Raw genomic sequence first — 26,469 nt, 5'->3', positions numbered from 1 at the left:
CATGGAAAGAAGATTTAAACTTAGTTGGGACAAAAATACTTTGGCTTTTCACTAACCTACATTTAGACTTCTCTTCCTGGATAATTTATATTTTCTTCTCCTTTTGTTACATTTAAGCATAAAGCTAAATTCAGATTAGAATTATTTCCGGGGTTAAAAAAGAAACTTCATAAACCTTCTCTAAATCAAGAAATAAGCGTTTAGAGCAGATTTAATGATCTGGAATATACTGCATTGCCTTTTAAAAAATAACTGATACTAGGAGAAAAAAAATTCTAAGTGCCATCTGAATGGGCCCAGTTTAACTCAATACTAGAAACTGAGAGGAATGCATCTTACATTCTCCACCTCCTCAAACCCAACTTCAGATATCTTCCTTTAGTAGCAAGACACTCACCTTTCCTGGCCAAGGAGGATACCGGCCGAGTTTCCCCCTAGAGAAAAAACACAGAGTTAACACTCGACCTGGAAAAGTCAGCCTATCTCCTTCAACCCACTCAGTACGCAATTTATTTTCCTAAATCTCTGCTGGCATCCTCAAGTGGCGGAACAAAAGCTTCCACAGCTGGGCCCAAGACCCTCAGAAGCAAAATGCAAAATTGTATACTTATGTGCACAACGTGTAACCATTCTTCTGTTGACAAGGAATACAAAACAACACAACTGTCAAAAGTCACTTGTCTGGAGCTTCTTAATGACGGGGGTGGGAGGACAACTTCCTCTGTAAACACAGACTTTCCCTCCCTAAGTCTGGTTTAATTCAACAGGAGACCTGCCTGGCTTTGACAAATGCTAATGGAAGCCTTCCTCTGGGTGGAGAAACAAGCTATGCAGCTCGAGGGAGGAGGCGACAATCAGCCTTGGTTCGGGCGGTTGTCTGGGACAGAGAAGCAGAACGCGGGAGGCACCCAAGCCTGCACTGGTCACTGCCAAGCCATTGGTTGTAAAGAATTACCCCGCCGTTTCTTCGCGGGGCAACGCCAGAAGTCCGGTTTAGACAATCCCGGCTGAGCCGCCCGCACAGATCGGCTGCATCGCAACCTGGGCTTTAACCGAATGGCACCGGCGAGATGGACTCGCAGGTCCGGTCCCCGGCGCTTCTGCTTTCTGGGAAGCCCCAGCAAGACCCCGGGAACAAGTCGTCCAAGGAAGCCTCGCGGCACTGGCGGGTCCTTTCACAGGGGCCGCCAGTATCTGGGCCCCGAGTGCAGAACCCTCCCGGGCGGCCTCGGGTATCAAAGCCGGTGCCCGCCGTGGCCACCCTCGGCCTCGGTCCCCCGGGACTGGACTGCCCCTTCCGCCCGGCGCCGCTCGGAAGCGCCGGCACCTTCTCTTCCCCTCTCTCCGCGACCTAGAGCGCACAGAAAGACAGCTCCGGGGCCGGCAGCGAACCCCGCACCCTGGCGGGCAGCTCCCCGGCGCGTCTCGGTTGGCCCGGCCGCCCGGACTCACCACACCAAGTCGCCGAGCCGCAGACTCACAGCCGCCATCTTACCACCCAACCACCGCCGACGCACGGGCCGCCGGGAACAAGCAGGTCGCCTCGGCGCCGCCCATTGGAGTGGGTTCGACCACGTGATGGGGGCCGGCTGTCATCGGCCACGCCGCTGCTCCGACGTCACCGCGCCTGTCGGGGATCATTGGCTGGCCGAGCGGCACGTGACGCGAGCGCCGCGGTCTCCGCGCGCCGGAGCGCAGAGACTCCCGGCTCTTTCCCCCTCCCTCCGGCTCGTGACAACGAAGCGTCCGCGGTCTGAGGCGGCGGCGGCGGCGGCGACGGTGCGACCGGCTGAGCGCGAGAGGGAGCCGGCCTCGCGGCCTGCCCCGCCCCCGGGCCTTGGACTCCGCGCTCCTCCCCTCTCGGCGCTTCCGTTGCGGCCGTTGGTCCTGCGCGGGCCCCGGGGCCATTCCCGAGCCCGAGGCGCTGGTCGGCCCCGTCGCTGCGCCCGTGAGCTGCCGTGACGGAGCTCAGCGCGGCCTGGAACTCAGCTTCCGCCGGGTCTGGGCTCCGGCGCCCGGCTACTCCTCTTGGCCGCAGACCGGGAGGCCCTGGTGTCCGCGCCCGTCTGCTCCTGCCGCCCGTGTTCTTTGGAGCGCTCCTCCCGACGGCCGCTTTCGGAGGCGCCGTCTGAGCGCGTGGTCCCGCGCCGCAAGTTCTCCCGGGGCGCCCGGAGGCTGCTCCCCCGACCCCTTGGTGTCCTCAGAGTGGCTGTACGGACGTCGAGTTGGCATTTCTTCGCTTCCTCCTGGGCCGGCGCGCGGCGCGGCACACCAGGCTCCCCTGGGCGCGGGGACCCGGTCATGGGCCGAGGCGCGGGCCGCCCGCCCGCAGGGAGCCACGGCTCGGGAGCCGACCGCTAGCTGCGCCGCCGCCCGGGGACCGGCATGAGGACCGCCGCGGGGGGACGTCTGCGGCCCGCGTCGGCTCTGGGGACAAAGGTGCGTGTCTTTGTCGGGTCCGGGCTCTCCCGTTAGCCTTGCCGTAGTTTGGCACTTCTGAAAAAGTTGTGACAACAGGAAGACAGATGCCGGGCGTAGTTTGGACACTTGAAAACTGAACCATGAAGTGGGAAGTGTTAGCTGCGGTTGAGCGCAGCGCTGGCCCAAACTTCAGCAGACCAGGTAGAAACACAGTTTTGCAAAAGATCCCAGACCTGATCACAGACTCCACAGTGTCAAGGAATGACTTAGACTTGGTGTCGGGCTCTTGTTGAGTTCCAGCCTGCTGGAAAAGGTGGCGGGTCCCCACGCGTTTCCCCAAGGCATTTTGGTGGTTAGAGGTTTCGGTTGCAAGTCGGTGTTTAGCGTACTGGGTCGTCCCGCAGCCTGTTTTTTTTGGGAGATCAGTTTCCCTGAAGTACCAAGAATTAACTTCATGAACTGTCATTTTACTGTGTATGTATTTTTAAGACAAAATGATTTTGAAAGTGTATTTGAGATACTAGGGAATAATTTGATAAAAATAACATGTTCCTGTTTAAAAATTCTTACTTTGTAAGGAATTGAAGGATGTTTTAATAACTTAATTAAAAATATGAATCTTGGCTGGGCATGGTGGCATAAGCCTGTAATACCAGCGTTTTGGGAGGACGAGGCGGGCGGACCACCTGAGATCAGCAGTTCAGAGACCAGCCTGGCCAACACGGTCAATCCCGTCTCTACTAAAAATACAAAATTAGCCGGGCGTGGTGGTACATGTCTGTAGTCCCAGCTACTCGGAAGGCTGAGACAGGAGAATCGCTTAAGCCGGGAAGCGGAGGTTGCAGTGAGCTCAGATTATGTCACTGCACTCCAGCCTGGCGACAGAGCGAGACTTGTCCCCCCACGAAAAAAAAAAATCTTTAATCAACATTGCACCAAAACCTAGAGGCATTCCCGTTAACGTCAGAAACATGGTACATTTCTGCCACTATTAGATAATATGAATGTATTGCCTAATATCCTGAAATTTCTAGCCAGTGCAATAAGACAGGAAACAAAAATAAGAAATGCAATTTTTGGAAAAGGGAAGACAGAATTCTTATTTCCATGGATGATAGGTCTGCCTCTTTTGGGGGAAAAAAAAAGCCATTAAAATAAGAATTCAGGAAGGGTACTCAATATAAGTTGGAATACACAATTTAGTTTTTCTGTTTCATCAATAACCAGTTTGAAAATATAATGTTTAAAAGGATATATATGCACGGTAAGAAAAAACATAAAATTCCTGAGAATAATCAACGGACAAGGAAGGCTAGTATTTTCTCAGTAACACCGAGGTTTTTAAAGGGGGATCTTTGTTTTTTTTTTTTTTTTTTTTGAGACGGAGTTTCACTCTTGTCCCTCAGGCTGGAGTGCAGTGGCAGGATCACAGCTTACTGCAGCCTCGACCTTCCCAGGCTCAAGCCATCCTGCCACCTCAGCCTTCTTAGTAGCTGAGACTACAGGGGTGTGCCACTATACCTGGCAAACTTTTTTTTTTTTTTTTTGAGACGGAGTCTTGCTCTTTCGCCCAGGCTGGAGTGCAGTGGTGCAATCTCGGCTCACTGCAACCTCTGCCTTCCGGGTTCACGCCATTCTCCTGCCTCAGCCTCCCGAGTAGCTGGGACTACAGGCGCCCGCCACCATGCCTAGCTAAGTTTTTTGTATTTTTAGTAGAGACGGGGTTTCACTGTGTTAGCCAGGATAGTCTCAATTTCCTAACCTTGTGATCCGCCCGCCTCGGCCTCCCAAAGTGCTGGGATTACAGGTATGAGCCACTGCACCTGGCCTACCTGGCTAATTTTTAAAAAATTTTTTGTAGAGAAGAAGTCTCACCATGTTGCCCTGGCTGGTCTTAAACTCCTAGGCTCCAGCGATCATCCTGCCTTAGCCTCCCAAAGTGCTGGAATTTCGGGAAGTGAGCCACTGCACCTAGCCTTGAGAGGGGTGGTTCTATGTGTATAATTCTGCACTTAAAATAGTGTTCAACTCATTAAAGTTGAATATTTATTAATAATTACTACTATTTGAGACACAGTCTTACTGTTACCCAGGGTTGAGTACAGTGGCACAATCAGCGCACGCTTCAGCCTTGATCTCCCTGGCTGGAGGGATCTTCCCACCTTAGCCTCCTGAGGAGCTGGGATCACGTGTGCACGCCACCACACCCAGCTGGTTTTTGTATTTCTTGTAGAGATGGTCTCACTGTGTTGCCCAGGCTGGTCTTGAACTCCTGGGCTCAAGCAGTCCTCCCACCTTGACTTCCCAAAGTGTTGAGATTACAGGCGTGAGCCACTGTGTTGGGCTAAAGTTGAGTATTTAAAAACTTGGTTATTTTTAAGCCTTTTAAGTATTACTCACAAATCTTGTTTTATTTACAAATATAAGAACATTTATTTTAAAAAAAACTTGATCTTTGACAAAGGTTCAATTCAGGCACCAGTTTAACAGATTAAATTCCCAACTCTTTTTACAAAGTTAATTAAATCACGAAGTTAATTAAATTATCTTAAATGTTTTAAACTGCACTTAAAGCTTTATATTTCTGATTCAAATACTTCAAACTTCTAAAGAGATGAACTTAGTAGTAAAATCTTTGGGAGGCCAAGGTTGACAAATTGCTTGTGTCCAGGCAATTGAGACCAACCTGGGCAACATGACAAAACCCTGTCTCTACTTAAGATAGAAAAAAAAAAAAAAAAAAAAAAGCCTGGCGCGGTGGTGAGTGCCTGTAGTCCCAGCTACTTGGGAGACTGGGATAGGAGAATCACCTGGGTCCGGGAAGTTGAGGCTGCAGTGAGCTCTCGTGGTGCCACTGCACTCCAGCCTGGGCAACAGGAGTGAGGCAGCTGTCTCAAAAAAAAAAAAAAAAAAAACTAAACTAAAATCTTTCCAAGGACTTAGGCAACTCTTGTAAGTCTAATAAACACGTCAATGTAAGTCAGTTTTTTTAAACATTCAAACATGTTTGAACTTAATTATGTTTTCTTAAGCATTTTGAATTACGGTTGTAAATCGAACATACCATTGTTTAAGGTATCGGATTCTCTTACATGTTTCAAGTGGCTTAGTAACAGCAGAACATTATAGTGATTATAAAACAACGCAAAATCTAAGTGTTAATAGATTACAGGTTTGACTCACTTTATCCTGTAGTCCTATTTTTTACCTTCTTGGACTTGGAGAGTCACTTAAGCAACTGAAAGGAGCAGTTTTGCCATCTAGGATTGAAGCTGCAGTCTCTCAGACTTGGACTGAGATAAGGTTATGTGTTTACTGCCTGGACAAGGAGAGTAGGACCTGGTTGCCACTTCCAGGATGACCTTCCTACATCCCATTGGTTAACCTGCTGATTCCCTTCTTATAGTGAGACAGTTCCGGTTCTGTCGGTGGGGGAATCTGTAAACCTTCAGCTGGGATTTATTTCCACACCCCAGTGCATCACAGATATCCTGAGGGCCTTGGAGGTTTCTTTTAGGGAAATCTCCTTTAACATCTTAGTACACGTTGGGAGATGGTCTTTTGCACCACCAACCTGTTTTACTGCTAATCGTTTTGCTGCCTGATTAGAATTATTTTAACTCTTCATTTGCAGATATTTTGTTCCCTTATCTCATGTTATGTTGCAATTTTATGATCATAATTTGACAAATGAGTATTGGATATATACAAATACGTTTACATGTATATGGATATATGCTAATTTTCCTGAATTAACTCAGGTTTGTGATTCATTTACAACCAAAATACAGTGAGTTTTTTGGAAACCTGCCAAAATAATACATAGGCTGGAATGGCAAAGTATTATTTATAAAGGAGGATAATAAACATGAGCTTATGCAATATTAAAATCTATCATAAAACTTTTCAAAACAGTGCAATACTGGTTAAAGAATCTCTAATACCATGTTAAGATACAGATGGACTTCAGAAACAGGCCTTAGATACCTGCGATGTTGCTTTGCAATATATGCCAAATCAGCACGGGAAGGAAGGATTGTTTAGTGATTGATACTGGAAGAAACCAAGTTACAGCCTATCCTCATACTTTATAGCATAGCAAATTCATCTGGGGTTAATGAAGTAAATGTGAAAAAATATCTATAAATGACCATGTAGGCTGGGCTCAGTGGCTCACACCCGTGATCCCATCACTTTGGGAGGCCAAGGCAGGAGGATCGCCTGAGCCCAGGAGTTCAAAACCAGTCTGGACAACATGGCAAAACAAAAAATACAAAAATTAGCATGCCTATAGTTCCAGCTCCTAGAGAGGCTGAGGTAGGAGGATCGCTTTAGCCTGGGGGGTTGAGTTGCGGTGAGCTGAGATTGAGTCACTTTATTCCAGTCTGGGCAACAGAGTGAGACTTTGTCTCAAAAAACAAACCTATATACACAAGTTCTTCTGTAAGATCTGGTTGGAGATGAGCATTCTAGGCATACAGGAAATGGGAGGAGTCTCAAAGGAAAAGAGCCTAGTTTTGACTGCATACGAAGTTATCATTTCCTTGGAAGGAGAGTTGCTTGAGGTTGTGAACTTAAGACCAGCCTGGGCAACATAGTGGGTCAGCATCTCTACAAAAAACAGAAAAAATTAGCCAGCCGTGGTGGTGTATACCTGTAGTCCCAGCTACTCCAGAGGTTGAAGTGATGAGAGGTTTGCTTGAGCCTGGGAGGTTGTGGCTATGATCGGGCCACTGCTCTCCAGCTTGGATATAGCAGTGGGACCCTATCTCAGAAAAAAAAAAGTTAACATTTATTTCATCATACCTCACTCTAATCAACATTAAACAACAAATAACAAAACAAGAAAAAGCAGTTATAAGAGATATGACAGGTGTTGTGTATCTATAATATGTAATAATTTATGTATAGTATCAAGAGCTCTTACAAGTCAGTAAGAAAGTCGCAGTTTATTCAACCATTCCCTGATTGATTGTCATTTGATTGTCATTTTGGTTGCTTCCATCATTTTTCTTATATAAACAAGGCGGCAATAAATATCTCTATTTATTGGTATGGTAGAAAGTTCACACTAGAATATGAACTCTTTTAAAAAGCAGGACACAAAATTATATATGAAGTAAGCAGAAAACATGTATGGCATGTATTAGCGTATTCATATTCTGTGAACATTTGGAATTCTGTATTCAAAATCTATTTTGACCATTCCCTAGTGATTTTGAAGGTCTTTGGCATGTGATAATTTATTTTGCCAAGGCCAGTATTTGGGTGTGAGAGTGGTGCACAGGGCAGGAGTGTGTAACTTTGTTAGGAAGTGAGCCTAGCCACACCCTCCTGAGTCACTGGTTCTTTACTATCCTGGGGTAGGCAGTATCTTTTGTTCAGCTGGTAAAAGCTTTGTCCCTGTGAAGATTGGCTCCCAATGATAGGAAACTGCTGGTGATGAAAATAAAGAGTCCTTAAAGGTTATTCTCAGCCAGAAAAAATAAGTGTTAGACAAATTAAGTGGAAAACAATTAATATTTTAGTAGTCTTTACAATGTGGAGGTCTAAGGCTCTGTTAGCATGCGTTCTTTTAGGTCGAGGACCTAGGATATAGATACATAGAAAAAAAGAAGTGTGCTAAGCAGTGACTGTCTCTGAATGATTATGAAAAAATTTTAGGATGAGTATTTAAGCAGGAAAAAGCAATAAATGACAAAGTATAACAGTGGAGTTTTCTTGACAACGAAATTCTCTTAAACTTAAATCTCTTTAATTAGACAGGTAAACTATTTTATCATCTTCGTTTGACCTGGCCCTTCTTTTCAATGTTAACAGAAGCCATGCAGTGACACCCGCTAAGACTTGTTGGTAGCCATGTCGGAGCCCCACAGGGTCCAGTTCACCTCTCTCCCAGGTTCCCTGAATCCTGCATTTTTGAAGAAGTCCCGGAAGGAGGAGGCTGGGGGAGCAGAACAGCATCAGGACTGTGAGCCGGCCGCAGCAGCTGTTCGGATTACACTCACCCTCTTTGAACCAGATCACAAACGCTGCCCAGAGTTCTTCTACCCAGAGCTGGTGAAGAATATCCGAGGGAAGGTAAAAGGCCTTCAGCCTGGAGACAAGGTACACCCCTTTGTTCCCAGAGGCGCTGCAGGTTTAATGCACAGGGGTCAGTGCGTGCATGTGGGGCTTCCATAGTGGGGAAGCAAGATTTACTGAGGTTTTGGCTGCTCAAAGATCCTGTCACTCACTCAAGGCAAGCGCAAGGTTTGCTTCTCTTACCTCTGTGCGCAAAGGGAGAGGCCAATTTGAATTATAACTAATTAACATAAATTTTAAAAACAGTGCATTTTTCTCTGTCAAGGTTGTAAACGTTATGTGTAAATGAAACCAGTCCCTGACAGTTCCAGTGTTAGAATTTCATGCTGGACATTTTTCTCTTCCAAGAGAGTCTTGCTGTCTACCTAGTATAGGGGCAGACAAGAAAACACGTAGACTGCTTTTTTTTGTTGTTTTTTTCTTGTTTTTTTGACTGAGTCTTGCCCTGTCACCCAGGCTGGAGTGCAGTGGCGCGATCTCGGCTCACTGTAACCTCCACCTCCTGGGTTCAAGTGATTCTTCTGCCTCAACCTCCTGAGTAGCTGGGATTACAGGTGCACGCCACCATACCCAGCTAATTTCTGTATTTTTGGTGGAGATGGCATTTCACTGTGTTGGCCAGGCTGGTCTCAAACTGCTGTTCTCAAGTGATCTGCCTGCCTTGGCCTCCCAAAGAGCTGAGATTACAAACATGAGCCACTGCACCTAGCCACAACTTGATGGATTTTCATGAACTCACTGCACCCATGTAATCTGCATGTAGGTCACAACATATATTTATCATGACCCCAGAAACCCTCCTTCTGCCCTGCCAGAAGACTATCCCAATACTAATGGGCAACCACTGCCCTGATTTCTAACAGCTTAGATCAGCTTAGATTTGTGGAGGTTTTTTTGTTTGTTTGTTTGTTTTTTGAGGCGGAGTCTTGCTCTGTCGCCCAGGCTGGAGTGCAGTGGCGTGATCTTGGCTCACTGCAACCTCTGCCGCCTGTGTTCACACCATTCTCCTGCCTCAGCCTCCCGAGTAGCTGGGACAGGAGGCGTCCACCACCATGCCCGGCTAATTTTTTTGTGTGTTTAGTAGAGACGGCGTTTCAACGTGTTAGCCAGGATGGTCTCGATCTCCTGACCTTGTGAAAATCCACCCACCTTGGCCTCCCAAAGTGCCGGGATTACAGGCATGAGCCAAGGGTCTGGCCTCTCTCTTTTTTTTTTTTTTTTTCTCTTTTTTGAGACCAAGTCTTACCCTGTCACCCAGGCTGCAGTGCGGTGGTGCAATCTTGGCTCACTGCAACTTTTGCCTCCCAAGTTCAAGTGGTTCTCCTGTCTTAGCCTCCCAAGTAGCTGGGATTACAGGTGCCAGCCATCACATCTGGCTAATTTTTTTTTTTTTTTTTGTATTTTTAGCAGAGACGGGGTTTCACCATGTTGGTGGCCAGGCTGGTCTTGAGAACTCCTGACCTCAAGTGATCTACCCACCTCTGCCTCTCAAAGTGTTGGGATTACAGGCGTGAGCCACGGCACCCGGCTGTGTTTTTGTATTGTATGTAGATAGAATCATATGGTATTTGAGTACTGCCTAGGTGAAAAGCATTTTTAAGCACCTATGTCTACCTTTGCACTATGCTAGGCTCTGAGGAAAAGGTAAGTAGGCCCCACACTGGCAGCATTCTAGTCTCTAGAGTGGCTCTTGGTGAAATGGGGATGAGGCTGATAATTGGCTCACAGCTGTCTGAGTGTGGAATGAGATCATGTTGTGAAGTGTCTTTTTTTTTTTTTGAGACGGAGTCTCGCTCTGTCGCCCAGGCTGGAGTGCAGTGGCCAGATCTCAGCTCACCGCAAGCTCCACCTCCCGGGTTTACGCCATTCTCCTGCCTCAGCCTCCCGAGTAGCTGGGGCTACAGGCGCCCGCCACCTTGCCCGGCTAGTTTTTTGTATTTTTTAGTAGAGACGGGGTTTCACCATGTTAGCCAGGATGGTCTCAATCTCCTGACCTTGTGGTCTGCCCGTCTCGGCCTCCCAAAGTGCTGGGTTTACAGGCTTGAGCCACTGCGCCCGGCCCTATGTTGTGAAGTTTCTAGCATTATGCCTCAGTGCCAAGTGATCAGTCGGTCTTATTCACAGGTGTGCTGTTTGGAGGGTATTTTTGGTTAGAAGGATTAACCTTTTTTTCCTGAGATTAAAAAATGTATTTTTTTGGCCTGGCATAGTGGCTCACACCTGTAATCCCAGCACTTTGGGAGTCAGAGACATGAGGATCACTTGACCACAGGAGTTCAAGACTAGCCTGGGCAACATAGTGAAACTCCATCTCTGCAAAATAATGTAGAAATTAGCTGGGCATGATGGCGCATGCCTGAACTTCCAGCTACTCAGAAAGCTGAGCTGGCTGAGGTGGGAGGATCACTTGAGCCTGAGAGGTCAAGGTTGCAGTGAGCCGTGATCATACTACTGCACTGGGTGAAAGCAAGACCCTGTCTTAAAAAAAAAAAAAAAAAAAAAAAACATGGCTAGAAGGCCTGGCGCAGCATCCCAACACTTTGGAAGGCTAAGGCGGTCTGATCACTTGAGGTCAGGAGTTCGAGACTAGCCTGGCCAACATGGTGAAACCCCATCTCTACTAAAAATACAAAAATTAGCTGGATGTGGTAGTGCACGCATGTAATGCCAGCTACTTGGGAGGCTGAGGCAGGAGAATTGCTTGAACCCAGGGGCTGGAGGTTTTAGTGAGCCGAGATCATGCCACTGCACTCCAGTCTGGGTGACAGAGCGAGACTCTGTCTCCAAAAAAAAAAAAAAAAGCCGGGAGTGGTGGGATGCACCTGTAATCCCAGCTCTGGGGAGGCTGAGGCGTGAGAATCACTTGAACCCAGGAGGCGGGTTTTGCAACGAGCTGAGATCGCGCCACTGTACTCCAGCCTGGGTGATGGTGAGACTCCATCTTCCCCCACCAAAAAAAACCAAACCAAAAAAAAAATGTTTCCTTGATTGAGGTCTGATTGCCTGATTGCCAGAATCGAGGCCAATGAGTCTGTACCAAGGGTCAGCCTGTTGGATGAGGGCCAGTGGGCAGGATGAGAAAAAGTAATTTCAAATCCCTTTATAATTCCTGTTTCAGTAAAATGGTATCTTTTTCGTTTAGAGGAAGAGACAGTAGCAGGGGTTGGTTAATGTGTTTATTTGTGGGTTGAAACCAAATCAGTAGGTCAACTGAAATGAGAACTCCAGTGCTCTGATTGCACGTTTTTGGGGGCTCCAAATGCCCTTCTCCATTGCAGACAAATGCATGGAGGATACACAGAGAACTTTGGATCCAATTCAGAGGATTCAGTCCTGGACTTCGGGTTCAGGGAACTCCTAAGTCGCCGTGGGTCTACTCTGCAGTGTTAAAAGTACAATGAAATCGGACACATTCGTGCAGCATTCTTTTTTTTTTTTTTTTTTTTTTTTTGAGACGGAGTCTCGCTGTGTTGCCCAGGCTGGAGTACAGTGGCCGGATCTCAGCTCACCGCAAGCCCCACCTCCCGGGTTTACGCCATTCTCCTGCCTCAGCCTCCCGAGTAGCTGGGACTACAGGCGCCCGCCACCTCGCCCGGCTAGTTTTTTGTATTTTTTAGTAGCGACGGGGTTTCACCGTGTTAGCCAGGATGGTCTCGATCTCCTGACCTCGTGATCCGCCCGTCTCGGCCTCCCAAAGTGCTGGGATTACAGGCTTGAGCCACCGCGCCCGGCCATGTGCAGCATTCTTTTAGTGTATATTTCTTAATAGTATGAAGGCACTGTGCTAGATTCAGAGGACTGTAGAAAGGTAGAGAAAACACTGTACCACACTCAAAACAAGCGTGTAGATGGTTTAGGAGAATGGTACCACCATAGGTAACAGAAATTACAATACGGTCATTGTTTAAGTCTGGTACAACACAGGCCCTGGAGGTCTTGGAAAGAAGAGAGCTTATATCCTGATTAGTATTTGGACAGAGCTGGACCTTCCATCATACAGTCAGGAAATAGTAGTTATTGGAAGACTGCTGTTGGCAAGGCATTGAGTAGTATACATGGAATCCAGTGCTCCTCAAGGTTGGTGGGATTTCTTACTGTTACATAACCACTCAAGTTATATGTGATCATCCTAGAAAAATTAGAAGATCCAGATAAGTGTGTTTGAAAGACTCCCCATTTGTGGTATGTTCATTAGATGTATGCTCTATAATATCCCATTGTATGTGTACACCACAAATCATTTAACTGATCCTTTGCGGGTAGTATTTCAGTAGGCAGAGATGGAAGGGTGAGATAAGAAAGTTTGTTTGAAACAGGCATACAATCTTTAATGTTTTCTGTCTACCTTGAAGTCTTTTTTTTTTTTTTTTTGAGACGGAGTCTCGCTGTGTCACCCGGGCTGGAGTGCAGTGGCCGGATCTCAGCTCATTGCAAGCTCCGCCTCCCAGGTTTACGCCGTTCTCCTGCCTCAGCCTCCCGAGTAGCTGGGACTACAGGCGCCCGCCAACTCACTCGGCTAGTTTTTTGTATTTTTTAGTAGCGACGGGGTTTCACCGTGTTAGCCAGGATGGTCTCGATCTCCTGACCTCGTGATCTGCTATCTCAGCCTCCCAAAGTGCTGGGATTACAGGCTTGAGCCACCGCGCCCGGCCTACTTTGAAGTCTTAAACATTTTTGGTACAGGAGTCTTGTTAAGGTTCCTGGCTTCTGCCTGGGTGTGGTGGCTGTCACCTGTAATCTCAGCACTTTGAGAGGCTGAGATGGGCAGATCATTTGAGCCCAAGAGCTTGAGACCAGCCTCGGCAACATGATGAAACCCTCTCTCTACAAAAGACTTAAAGAAAAAATGAGCTAGGCCTAGTGTTGCATGTCTGTGGTCCCAGCTATGCAAGAGGCTGAGGCAGGAGGATCACCCGAGCCTGGGGAGGTTGAGGCTACAGTGAGTCATGATTGTGCCACTGCACTGCAGCTTGAGTGACAGAGTGAGACTATATCTCAAAACAAAAAAAAAAATTTTTTTTTAGATTCCTTGCTCAAGAACCTTAAGGCTTATCTCTGGAAAATTTGCTTGATGAGAAAAGAATAAGCTTATAAAATGGAAATAAGCCTTGGAAGCCTGAGTTTAACTTTGGTAGCACCGAGAGAAGTGCAATTTCAGACCTTTCTAAACAGTGTGGCAGAACGGCTCTCAAGAACTTGTACCGCATTCAGTGGGATTTTCACGTTTTTGAGCCATTGACTCTTTTGGAAGTCAATGGACTCTTTCTTAGAATGTTTTTAAATGCATGAAGAAAATTTTAGAGTTACGAGGGAAGTCCGCTGTATTGAACGTGGTTGTGTAGCGATTGAGCATCTCCTTCTAAAGGCCCTTTGCTGTCTTTGAGCCCTGTAGCCCCTCCTGCTGTGGTGGATAATTGTAGGCATTCAGTCAAGTTTTATTAACCTACGTGAATGGAAATTTTACTTTCTTAATTAAGATAAACATTGATGAGATAGTAGCATGTTTTATACCTTGCCTTTTTCTGAAAAACATTGTTTTTATATAGGTATTGAGTAGTCAGTGGAGTTTCTACGAGTAAGAACATGGGACTATTTTGTGACTTATTTTTTATGGAACAATCTCTTTACAGAAGAAAGATCTGTCAGATCCTTTCAATGACGAAGAAAAGGAAAGGCATAAAGTGGAGGCCCTTGCCCGGAAATTTGAAGAAAAATACGTAAGATTTCTCTCTTGAGCAACAAAACAACCTCATTGGGTGGGAGAGGTTTCCATACATTTCTGTATTCCTTTAGTGGATTATCATGTAATAAACACTGATGTGGACATAAGCATTAAGCTTGGAAAGAATAGAAGCATTTATTAAACCTAATGCATTAAGGTACAGAAAACGGGCATGGCAGAGCTAGAGTGAGGAGCTAACTGGACAAATAACCGAGAAGGGCCTGTGATCGTCTTAGAAGAAATGTTTTGGTACGAAGCATAAGAAACCATTTAGTTCATTTTTCTGTCCTAGGACATTTTATACAGATACAAATCTGCCCTATGTTAAAAGGTTTTCAGGAAAGGAGATTTTGGGGTTTGTGTATGTGAGAGAGTGACCTTTCTAGTTAGTGCTTTTCCTCTTTGAGTCATAGCTGATGAAGTTCAAGGCCACAGTTAATTCTGTGTATTTATCAAAAAGCATGTAATCTGTTGCTTTTACATTTTAGGGTGGAAAGAAACGTAGAAAAGACCGAATACAGGACTTGATCGATATGGGGTATGGTTATGATGAATCCGATTCCTTCATCGATAACTCTGAGGCGGTAAGTAGTTACTGAAAATGCCGTGTCAGACCCACTGTGCCATAGCTCCTCCTCATACTGGCCAGGAAGCTGGGGGTGGGGTCACAGCGGCCATGCCCTCTTCCCAGCATGAGGCAGTAGCAGCGCTGATGAGAGACAAAGTGACATTCTTGATCCGGGCCTTAGTTCCCTCTTCAGAAAATGTTGACCAGAAGGATGTTTTAGCATGCTCTTCGAAGTGTCAGAGGAACATACTCACATCTCTCTCGAGACCTGCTTTGCACCTTCGGACTACAGAAGCAGAACTTGGAGCTGACAGTTTGTTTCACCCTTTCAGTATGATGAGCTTGTTCCTGCTTCTTTGACTACGAAGTATGGAGGATTTTACATTAACTCGGGAACCCTGCAGTTTAGACAAGCATCAGAGTCTGAGGATGACTTCATTAAAGAAAAGAAGAAAAAGTCTCCAAAGGTTAGAATGTGCTTGCTTTTGGATTTTAGAAATGCTTTTTGATGTGACCCTATCAGATGAGTAGGTGACTCGTCAGAATACGTGGTGCTTGGCCGGGCTCAGGAGGACGGTGGAAAGGCAGAGCCGTGCCAGGTCGATGGTTCACCTCATACACATGTGCCCTGATGAGGACACGTGCCTGTGGGGGCTCTGTGCAGCACTTGGTCATCGTGTCCACCTCACATAACATCCCAGCAGGCTCAGCAGGGATCGTTTCTGGAGGTGGCCTAAGGGTGGGAAGGGTGTGGAGTGAGGGAATGTGTACCACCCTTGCTGACCCTCTTCTGTGGACGTGTAGAGGACTTCAGTTCCCAGGGCTGCCACCCCACTGAAAACCAGTCAGCCTTAGGATCAGTGTGTTTAAAAACCTGTCTACCACTGCCTATGTGTTTAAAACAAGAGGTAGGGCCCACTTGTAACTTTCAAACTAGAAAGGTTTCAGGCTCCAGAATGGTCACTTTTGTCTCAGCCCTGGGTGTTTCCAGGAGACACCGTCGGTGGGAATGCTGTGGGTTTGTGGTCCAGGGACCAATCTGAGAGCTTTTGTTCATGAAGGAAATGAGACAGGTCTCAGGATGTGCCCTGGGCGGAGCAAGGCCAGTGCCGTGTAGTGCACTTGCTCCCTGAGTTAGGGAGCCGTGTAACTGTGCCTTGTCTTTAATTCTCAGAAGCGGAAGTTGAAGGAAGGTGGTGAGAAGATAAAGAAGAAGAAAAAAGATGACACTTATGACAAGGAGAAGAAATCGAAAAAGTCCAAGTTTTCCAAAGCCGGGTGAGAGGCAGCAGCTTCTTTGCTAGGATAAAGCCTGAACTGTTAGGGCAGGACGACTGGGAGCTGACTCACCTCCTCCCCACAGCTTCGGAAGAGGCAGCAGGGCCTAGCCTTCCTGTCCTCCTGCACGCCTCCCGCAGTGCCATTCTGGGCATACACGCTCACCTCTCTGTGTGTCAGATAGTTCCACTGTCAGTGTTGGCAGCTATTCTTGTCACTGTGTGACTGCTGATGTTTCTCGTTCTCCGGGACGCTCCTCTCTGCCCCAGTTCTCCTTCTGTCTCTGCTGTTTTCCCTTGTCGTCTGTGGTCCTGCTTCCTTCTCACTTGGTCTCACCCCAGCTGCTCTTCAAGTTGCTGCTGTTCTCTGCTGCTCCTGCTTTCTCCCTGTAAATACTTTTCTTGCTCTCCCTGCCCCTTTTTGCAACCTTTTATTTCAGCCTGGCAGTGGTTTCTAAAAACCCGTCGGAAATTTAGCATATGTGACACTGTGTTGCTAACCTGTATTAACTCTCAAGCTTTGGTCTCAGCAAGAACGAGCTCCATATGCCAAGAGGAGGGAGGAGGAATGACAGGGTGGACTGTGACAGGTTCTCCCGGAGACCATGGCCCTGGGAGCAGGGGTGAAGGCCTCTGGAGTTCCCTTTGGCAGTGTCCTGTAGTCTGAGTGACCAGTTTCCCTCTTGCTTGCAGCTTCACAGCCCTCAATGCCAGTAAGGAGAAGAAGAAGAAGAAATATTCTGGGGCTTTAAGCGTTAAAGAGATGCTAAAGAAATTTCAGAAGGAGAAAGAGGCTCAGAAAAAAAGGGAGGAGGAGCATAAGCCTGTTGCGGTCCCATCAGCGGAAGCTCAGGGCCTGCGAGAACTGGAGGGTGCCTCTGACCCCTTGCTCTCACTCTTTGGCTCCACTTCTGACAACGACTTCCTCCAGGCGGCCACTGCCATGGACTCGCTGACGGATTTGGACTTGGAGCATCTGCTCAGTGAGTCTCCAGAAGGAAGCCCCTTCCGTGATATGGATGATGGAAGTGATTCCCTTGGGGTGGGATTGGACCAGGAATTCAGGCAGCCCTCTTCTCTCCCCGAAGGCCTGCCAGCACCCCTGGAGAAGCGCGTTAAGGAGCTGGCTCAGGTATGGTGACACAGTGCGGCTGGGCTTTCCTGGAAGCAGTTTGGGCAGATTGCCGTTGGTTCTGCACTGCGTGAAGCTCGCCCAGAGAAACCTTAGTGAGTTGGCAGTTAAGGTGTCAGCTTTTTCCAAACTCTCTTCTCATTCTGAGGGAGAAAACAGTGCAAGCCTTGCCCGTCAGGCATCATTTTAGGCCATTCTTCATTTCTTCATTTCTGGAAAGTTTGCTTTCTTCTGGGGAGATGGTTGTCTTTCTGTTTTCTGTCAGATTATTCTGTTTCCTGTCAGTTTTCCACTCGGCATCTTTTCTTTCATGTGATAGATGGATGATGTTGGCAACAGGCAGCTGAGGCAGAGATTCATCTTAGAATTCTTCCGAAGGTTTTGCAAATTCACAAAAGTTTGCAAACATATGAATTGCACATAGAGTATATGCTTCGTTGCCACTAGGTTTCAGTTGCTCCTTTGCATTGTGTATCTAGAGTTAGGTAGTGATTACGGGAATGCTTCCAATGTGATGAATGAAAAGTAACTTAATTTTAATTGCCGTCCATGCCCCGTTAAAACCCACCATTGGCGGGGCACGGTGGCTCACACCTGTAATCCCAGCACTTTGGGAGGCCGAGGCAGGTGGATCACCTGAGGTCAGGAGTTCGAGACCAGCCTGGCCAACATGGTGAAACCCTCTTTCTACTAAAAATACAAAAATTTAGCTGGGCAGGGTGGCGCATACCATAATCCTAGCTACTTGAAAGGCTGAGGCAGGAGAATCACTTGAATCCAGGAGGCGGAGGTTGTGGTGAGTGGAGATGGCGCCAGTGCACTCCAGCCTGGGCCACAGAGCGAGACTCTGTTAAAAAACAAACCAACCACCATCACCACCTTTAGGATATAGCAGCTCTTGCTGTTTTCCTCCAGTGACTGGGAATTGATCCCTAAGCTCTGAGAATTGTCTGTTCAGGTAACATATTTCTTAACTGTAAACCTGGCATGGATCATTAGTTGTAATATCATTTACCTTTAAGTTAAAATAACATTTTATCTTAAGCATCAGGACTTGTGATGCAGCTCTGGTGGCACTCATAATCTACAGCTGTAGGTTTTAAACCAGCAGTTCTTACAGTATTTTAGAAGCATTGTTACGTATAGTATCCTTTGTGTTTTAGGGCAGGGTAAATTGTCAGCCACTGCTAAAATGATTTTCTCACTTCCAAAAACTATTTGAACGCCGTATATAAAGCAAATAAAGTATCTGTTCCAATCTCTATCTCATCTTTGTCAGCTTGTGTTCAGCATTGGAAATTCAAGTATTGTATTTGAATGTAATGATTTAAATGAATTGTGCCATGTTGGGGTTTGGAGTATCCCTTAAGTATGACCTTGAGGTGGAAGTAGCTGAATCTGAACTTGGTGTGTTTGAGCCTACTGTCCTATATTTGCTCTCAGAATTCATGTTAAACATTATATCTTGCTCTTTTTAATCCTCTGGTTTGTAATCAAATTGTTTCATAGTCTCTGAAAGTCTTGTTAAATCATTTAAGGTCTATGTGATGATAGCTGCTCATTAGAGAAAAGTCAAAACCAAATTCTTGGCTGTGTCCCCACTCATGCCATAGGTTGTGTTCTAGTGTGAAGACTTGCTGTTTCACTTTCTTGGGAAAGATAGGGACAGATTTAGTGTCAACAAAATGATACAACCGGAAAAAGCATGGGACTCTGGTGCAAGAAAGCGGAACTGAGTAAACACCTTGTTAGGCAACCTGCCCTGCCTCAGTGATTGCCAAGTGTTGGTTAGCTCTTGGGCATAACAAACACATGGTTCAGGATCCCATAGTCAAGGTGGGTCTGGGGCCCGGTGGGGAGCTGGTGACCAGGAGAGGCTGATGTTCTGGTTTGAAAATATGATATTCAAATGTGAAGTTGATATTCGAGTCTTCGCATTGCCCTTCTCCTGTAACAGCTTTAAGAAACTTTGAAAATGGGGTGGCAAGTGTGTAGAAATGATCCATCCGGCCAATATAAAAACAATTTCTAGTTGGATATTCTTTTCTAGCCTCTGTGTATGTGTTTTTATGCAACTGTAATTATAGTTGTGAATAACTGTTCCCTGCCTTTTTACATAATATTGTAAAACCCTCATCACTTTTCATGGTTGCATTAAAAAGGTGGCTTATTTTAGAAAATTGCTGAATGCTACTCCGAAGGGTCCTCAGGTGCGCTGTTCTGACCAGGGCCCTGTTCTCGGGGCATTTGGAGGCCCCACATGTGTGTGCAAATGCTCTGGACCCCTGACCCCGCTGAGAATCTGCTGGGAAACATAGTCTTCCCAGGGAAATAATGCACTGGTATACACAAATTGCTTATGATTCCAAAAGCCACACGTGATTATTTGGATCCTTAATAATGAGTCTATCCTAGATCTTGAAATGGATATCACATTTAAAATTTAAAGTAAACCTGCTGTATGTAACTGGAACATTAGCAGTGTTACGTGTTTCTCACTTTATTTTTCATACCCCTAATTTTTCCCCCCTTTTCCCTTTATTGTAAGATTGGTTAGACTTTACGTCTTGGCCCTAGATGGCACACAAATCAGTTTCTATCACTGTCTACAAAACACCCCCCCAAAATTGGCCTTATCATAGCAGTTGGTTTCTCCTGAGTCTGGGCCCATGCTCATGGCTGCATTCAGCTGGCAGGTTGGCCAGGTGCTGGCAGGGCTTTTCTTTCCTGGCCTTTCATCCTGCCTTCTTCAGGGCATGGTGGTCTCAGGGCAACATCTCAAGAGGGGAAAGGTGGAAGCCGCAGGACTCTTGAGAGCTAGCCTTAGAGGCTATGTGTATCACACGACTTCCACCACACTTTTGGTCATAAGAAATCACAAGAGCTGCCCAGATCCAAGGATTAGGGAGCTAGGGTGCACCTCTTAAGGAGGAGGATTTCTTTGATCCTGGTTTGTTGCTGCTGTTGTTCCGTTTTGTTTTTTTTGAGACAGAGTCTCACTCCGTCACCCAGGCTGGAGTGCAGTGGTGTGATCTCGACTCACTGCAACCTCCACCTCTGCCTTCTGGGTTGAAGTGCTTGTTGTACCTCAGCCTCCTGAGTAGCTGGGATAACAGGCGTGAGCCACCGTGCCTGGCCTGTATTCCTGTTTTGTATCTGCCACAATACATAGCAGATTCTCATCCCATGTGTAGTGATCCCTTAGGGGAAGAAACTCTTTCTGGGAAGTGAAAATTAGATATATCTTTTAAGTAAATATGGTACTTAAAACTTTGAAAAATATCTTTGAAAACTTGTGTATGTTAAAGAGGCCCTCTGAGAAGGAACCTTGGTACTGCCTCTGCCATCTTCACTACATTCTCTCATTAGCCCGTTTTTTGTTACTGATTTGTATTGTACATTTGTATAGGCCCCAGGGAATCCAGTGATTTGATGGCCTTACCCTGCCTCTCTTAATATGCATTGATGGTGTCTTTTGTCTTGGTTTTTGGCCAGTATAGGTGCTGACAAAGCTCAGGTTTGATGTTCCTTTGGGTTATTGTCTTGAGGTAGTTTGACAGCTCTTCAGCCTCAGGCTGTACAAATAACCCAGATCTGTTTTGATTCTCTTTAGTCAAGCATAACATAGAGACAATACTAAGAGCAGGAATGAAAGAGACCCTATGTCACCCATTTTACTCTGCCCTCCTGTAGAATTAGAGCCCCTCATCACAAGAAGTCCAGGGAGAGATGGATCCAAAGAGAATAAGGTAGGGGGAGAAAAGAAAACCAAAACAACTTGTTTGATCTTTTTTTAAAAAATCATGCCAGATTTTCTCCTGCTCAGCAAAAACAGATAACAGTATATAAGATTTAGAGCTGGGTGCTGAAAGGCTACAAGTGGCTTTTCTTAGAATAAATAAAACAGCTCATTAAAAGGCTGTTGGAACTCTTATAAATCAGCATGATTGGGATGTTTAACTTCGTTTCCTAGTTAACTTAGGATTGATTAATTTACCCAACTTCTGGGGTAAGAGTGTCTCTTTTTAGGGGTGAGGGACCTCATTTATTTTTGGAAGACTATCATATATATCCAGTTGCTCTTTTAATTAGATTTACTTTAAAATGCCGCAGTCAACTCTCTTCGGTGTAAAGCCAGACCCTCAGAGATACTGTCTATGCAATTCAAAAGGTTTCAGAAAAATATTTTTTAAATTACATAATATTATTTAAAATATTTTTAAAGATTGCATAAAGATTACATAGAAAGCTTCTGAAATATTGCACAAATGGCTATCTAAACAGAAAATTTGGCCGGGCATGGTGGTTCATGCCTATAATCGCAGTACTTTGGGAGGCCGAGGTGGGAGGATCACCTGAGCCCAGGAGTTCCAGACCAGCCTGGGTAACACAGTGAGAAAAAAAATCTAAAAATTAGCCAGGCATGGTTGCATGCAGCTGTAGTCCCAGCTGCTTGGGAAGCTGAGGCGGGAGGATTGAGCCTGGGAGGTCAAGGCTGTATGAGCTATGATCACGTCACTGCACTCCAGAATGGGTGACAGAGTGAGACCATCTCAATAAAATAAGATGCCGGGCATGGTAACTCACACCTGTAATCCCAGCACTTTGGGAGGCTGAGGCGGGCAGATCACTTGGAGTCAGATGTTTGAGACCAGCCTGGCCAACATGGTGAAACCCCATCTCTACTAAAGATACAAAAAAAATTAGCCGAACATGGTGGCAGGTGCCTTTAATCCCAGCTACTCAGGAGACTGAGGCAGGAGAATCACTTGAACCTGGGAGGTGGAGGTTGCAGTGAGCCGATATCACGCCATTGCACTCCAGCCTGAGCGACAGAACAAGACTACGTCTCAAAAACTAAAATAAAATAAATAAAAAATAATAAGATAAAATTTGATTGGAAATTTAAGCTGTCGATGGGTCTGACAGTGTGGCATATGAAATACATGTTAATTAGTTTGAATTCATGGGAGGGTGCTTCTGGATCTTATAACTAGCAGTGTAAGCTTAAGCAAAAAAAGTTGTTTTATTTTTTTCTCAGACTAATATAATTCTAGTACCTTCCAAGTGCCAAGGTAGAATTCTGAATGTTTCTAAGACGGTAAGAAATTGGCATATGACTGGGTGAAAAGTCATGCCCTTTTTTTTTATTCATCTGTGGATTTCACCCCTTTGGCTTTTCCCCTAGCCAACGGATCTGGAGAAGCTTGAGTTTTGCATGTTTTCTTCCAACTTAGTTTTGGTAGTTTGTTGTTAAGCTTCTCTCCCTGTGGTGTGCCATCTTACAGGAGTATCCTCACTTGTTCATTCACTCAGTCAACATTTAGTAAATATTATGTGACAGACAGCCATGGGAAATATATTGATAAATAAGACTCAGTTCTTTTTTTTTTTTTTTTTTTTTTAAAGACAGGGTCTTGGTCTGTCACCCAGGCTGGAGTGCAGTGGCACGATCTTGCCTCACTGCAACCTCCACACCCAGGCTCAAGTGATCCTCCCACCTCAGCCTCCAGAGTAGTTGGGACCACAGGCATGCACCACCATGCCCAGCCTTTTTTTTTTTTTTTTTTTTATTTTTTTAGTAGAGACAGGGTCTCATCATGTTGCCCAAACTGGTCCGAAACTCCTAAGCTCAAGTGATCTGCCCACCTTGGCCTCCCAATGTGTTAGGATTACAGGTGTGAGCCACCACGCCGGGCCAAGGTTCCATTCTTGTCTTCCATGAGCTCGTTACATAAATGGACCCAATAGATATGCAGATGGTGGACTGTAGTACAGAGCAGAATGAAGTAAGCTTTGTGATATCTGGACGGCCAAATAACCCGACTTAAGGGGTAAAAGAGAGGCTCTTGGGGGGCATATAGAAAGCAGACTGGAGGCAACAGGCTTGCCCGGCCTCCTAGGGAGGATTCCCTAGGAGAAGGCAGGGAGCAGAGCTGAAGATGGGCAAATTGGTGAATTGCTGGGCCAGATCGTTGAGGACCCCAAATGCCATGTGAAGGAGTTTGGGTTTGATACTAGGCTTGGAAAGAGCTGCTGAAGTGTTCTGAAGAAGTGAGTGGCAGTCTTAAGGTTGGAGTGCAGTTATTAGAAGTGGGGAGCACAGGCGGAAGAGCAGAAGCCAGTGGGTCTGGTGTAAGTTGAGTTTGCAAACCAGTGGGTCATCCATCCACAGAAGTGCAGTTGACCCTTGAACAGCACAGGGTTGAACTGCGTGGGTCCACTGAAACGCAGACGTTTTCTAACCAAATGTAGGTTGATTTGAGGGATGCTAAATCTGTATATACGGGGCTAACTTTTTGTATAGGCAGGTTCCTCAGGGCTGACTGTGCACTCAGATTTTGGTATATGCGGGGGTCCTGTAACCAGTCCCCTGCCTATACCAGGCGTTGACTGTAATTGGAAATTACTCGGAGATAACTGGAAATTCTGGTCCAGAGCTTAGATGAGAGGGTTTAGGGTTTAGTTTAGATTTGAGTGTACAATTATCTGTGTTACTTTGCAGCCCTGAGGGGGAAAGAAGTTATTGGGAGAAGTGGGTTCTAGTGAGAATCCTGGGGTCCGCCTATGGAAAGGAGCTGGTGGAGGAGGCAGATGGAGTAGTTAGAGTGGTTGGAAGGGGTCCCACAGGATGCAGTGAGAGGAAGGTGAGTAGGGGAAATGGTAGGGGAGTTAGCAGTGTCTGCAGTTTCAGAGGGGTTGATCCCTTCATTCTAGGTAGTCACTTTATCACCCTTGTTTGCTGTCGTTATTGTATATCATGTCTGATTTCAGAAATTTCATTTCACACAAAGCCTTCAGACCAGCAGCTCTTGGGGTTAGATGAGTGGTTCCCAGCTCTCTCTGCACATCAGCATCCGCAGGGCTGCTTTGAAAGAGTCCTTGGGCCTCTTTTAGAGAGTGCACATTCTTGAGTCTCCTTTCCAGAGATTGTGATTTAAGTGGCCTGAGTTGCTCCAAGCTGCCCAGAGAATTCCAGTATGCAACCAAGTGTGAGAACCCCTGATGCAGACTTCGCAGGACCCCTGATGCGGATTTCCGCAGGGCCTGCTTTCTTGTGTTCCCGCAGTGTCGTGACTGCCTGATATGGTTGCTTCAGGGGTCTCTGAGCTTGCCATCCAGGGTGTGTGTTAACTGTGTTCTTTTGGAAAGCAAACTAAAGACTGTACTGAAACTCCTATAATCTGGTGTTAATAGGTAATATGCTGGGTTAGTTATTCACATGGTCTGGCTAATAGCTCGTGGTATACCATAAGTAGATTAGGAATTGTCAAAGAGTTTAGATGTCCTTAAGTGCCAGAGCTGCACATTATTATTGTTTTTGTAGATAAAAAGTCCTTTAAATCCTATAGGCTGGTTGAAGTTCTTGAATATTTTTGTACTGTAGATACATGGAAATCCCAACTAATGGTGTAGTTGATAGTGTATGGGCACAGGGGTTATTTGGCCTTTTTGGCCTCTGGCCAAGTGCATTGTGATGGCTTTGACTTTGTGATTTTCTTTTCTGTGACTGTTTTAAGTCCTGGGAAGAACTGGCAGCCCACAGATGCTGCAGCAGCATTTGAAAAGAGAATATTGATTGCAGGCGAACTTAACCCGGGACTAGGGTGGAGTTGGAAAGGTGGCGGTGTGATTGTATTGACAGGTGCTCTTCATGGAGCAGTGACTCCTGTGCCTGTGGGTGAGCGTGAGGGACGTGTGGGGAAAGTACACTAATGGTTGTTACTGTCTGCTGTGCACCAGGCTGCCAGAGCTGCTGAGGGGGAGAGCAGACAGAAGTTCTTCACCCAGGATATTAATGGAATCCTATTAGAGTGAGTATCGTCTGTCTGTCTGTCTGTCTGTCTGTCTGTCTGTTTCTGCTATTATTGAGCTTGGGGCAAGCCAGCCAGGGGAGAATGGGAGTATAATTGAACTGCATAAAGGTGACCGCCAATGAGATAAAAGAAGAATTGGATTAACATGGTTTCATTGTTGTTTTTCTATTAAAAATCAAAACACAACAGAGATACCAAATACTTGTCTCCAGAAGTGGTAGACCTCCCTGATCTTAGGCAGCAGGCATTAATAGCATATGATAATCATGGCCTGTTGGAAGAGGATTTCTTGGCAGGTATGAGAGGAAGAGAGAGAGAAGGTGTTGCTTGCCTGTCTCTGAGAATCCTGAAGAATGAGAGACAGCCTGGTGGCCTCAGGGGTCTGTTCTGCCTTGGGTGTTGCTTGGCGTCCCTGGCTGTTCCCCTCGCTTGCACTCCTGCTCCTCGTGCCACGTGCGTCATCCCTAATGCTGTTCCCACACACCTGAGCCTCTGAGACACCATGCTGTGTGAATCGGGTTAAAAAGCAGAAGAGCAAATGTCTGTAAACCCAGACTGGGAAAAGTGAATCCTTGTGGCCTGGCCTGCAGTGTTGCCGCTTTTCTCCTGGTTGCAGTTTGTGGCAGGGGAAGCTTGTTGCTCAACAGCTGAGGAGTTTGTGTATGTAAGAATAGTTGTCAAAATGTGGGTGTTCTACCAAATGGCCTCGCCTGGCCAGAGCCTGGATTGGCCCCTTGGGTCAGGAAGTGTGGGCTGCAGAGAGCACCTGAGCATTGGTGCGGGTGATAGGGTTGTGTCAACAAGGAACCTGCTTGAGCGTGCCAGATATGGACAGCTCAAGGCATTGAAGAGAAATATTTTTTTGCTTATCTAGTTGGAGAAACTGGAGGGGTGAGGCTTTTTCTGACCTCTTAATGGTTGATAAAACTGGGGACTAGGGGGAAAAAGAAGAAATGCTGCCGGGAAGTATTTCCTGTCAACCCCAAGTAACTAATGATTTTCCACTTTGAAAGCTTAAAGTGCTTCAGAGCTTATTCTCCTGGGCTCTGTTTTCCTGGTCTTGTTTTGACCTGAGGGCCTTGACCCACGTTACCTAACTCTGTTCATCAGGCTTGGGAGTTGGTCTTGTTTGTCGATTGCTGAAGATGTGTTTCCTTGGGCACTCAGTTATGTTGTGTGACCAACAAGACAGGGCCTGACCTGCCTCTGGCCCCTAGCTTTCCTCTCCGCATATGGTGAGCGGATGGAGACAAGAGTTGCAGTGAGCTGCAGCGGGTGGTGACTGTGTTCTGTTCTTCAGCATAGAGGCGCAGACTCGGGAGCTGAGCAGTCAGGTCCGCTCGGGGGTGTATGCCTATCTCGCGTCGTTCCTGCCCTGCAGCAAGGATGCCCTGCTCAAGCGTGCTCGGAAACTTCACCTCTATGAACAGGTGGGTGACTCTAGAGTG

General features: G+C 46.4%; 2 protein-coding genes across 6 annotated transcripts in view; one reads left to right on the top strand and one right to left on the bottom strand.

Moving 5' to 3' along the window:
- GLYR1 (glyoxylate reductase 1 homolog) overlaps positions 1-26,469 on the bottom strand; it is a 204,471-nt gene that overhangs the window by 45,121 nt on the left and 132,881 nt on the right. The window contains exons 1-2 of one of the 2 annotated variants that reach the window (XR_007722141.1): positions 1,453-1,504; positions 398-434 (exon numbers count right to left, since the gene is read on the bottom strand). Coding sequence is in view for 1 of the 2 variants with exons in the window: in XM_050774331.1 (XP_050630288.1) it covers positions 398-434; positions 1,453-1,490 (75 nt within the window). In the remaining variant the exon portion in view is untranslated. Of the gene's footprint in view, positions 1-397; positions 435-1,452; positions 1,514-26,469 lie in introns of those variants that run through there. The other variant, XM_050774331.1, reaches the window with a different exon arrangement.
- The window catches only part of UBN1 (ubinuclein 1), a 36,450-nt gene continuing 12,327 nt past the window's right edge, over positions 2,347-26,469 (top strand). For 2 of the 4 annotated variants that reach the window (XM_050774226.1, XM_050774225.1), the window contains exons 1-9: positions 2,347-2,439; positions 8,242-8,529; positions 14,136-14,222; positions 14,716-14,811; positions 15,128-15,262; positions 15,970-16,073; positions 16,766-17,204; positions 24,948-25,018; positions 26,322-26,451. In XM_050774226.1, coding sequence (XP_050630183.1) covers positions 8,281-8,529; positions 14,136-14,222; positions 14,716-14,811; positions 15,128-15,262; positions 15,970-16,073; positions 16,766-17,204; positions 24,948-25,018; positions 26,322-26,451 — 1,311 coding nt within the window. In that variant the 5' untranslated portion in view covers positions 2,347-2,439; positions 8,242-8,280. Of the gene's footprint in view, positions 2,896-8,241; positions 8,530-14,135; positions 14,223-14,715; positions 14,812-15,127; positions 15,263-15,969; positions 16,074-16,765; positions 17,205-24,947; positions 25,019-26,321; positions 26,452-26,469 lie in introns of all 4 variants that reach the window. The other 2 variants (XM_050774224.1, XM_050774223.1) reach the window with 2 other exon arrangements.

The sequence above is a fragment of the Macaca thibetana genome, chromosome 20 (genome assembly GCF_024542745.1).
Source record: "Macaca thibetana thibetana isolate TM-01 chromosome 20, ASM2454274v1, whole genome shotgun sequence".
NCBI classification, from domain to species: Eukaryota; Metazoa; Chordata; class Mammalia; order Primates; family Cercopithecidae; genus Macaca; species Macaca thibetana.
This window is presented reverse-complemented; position numbering and strand designations above follow the sequence as displayed.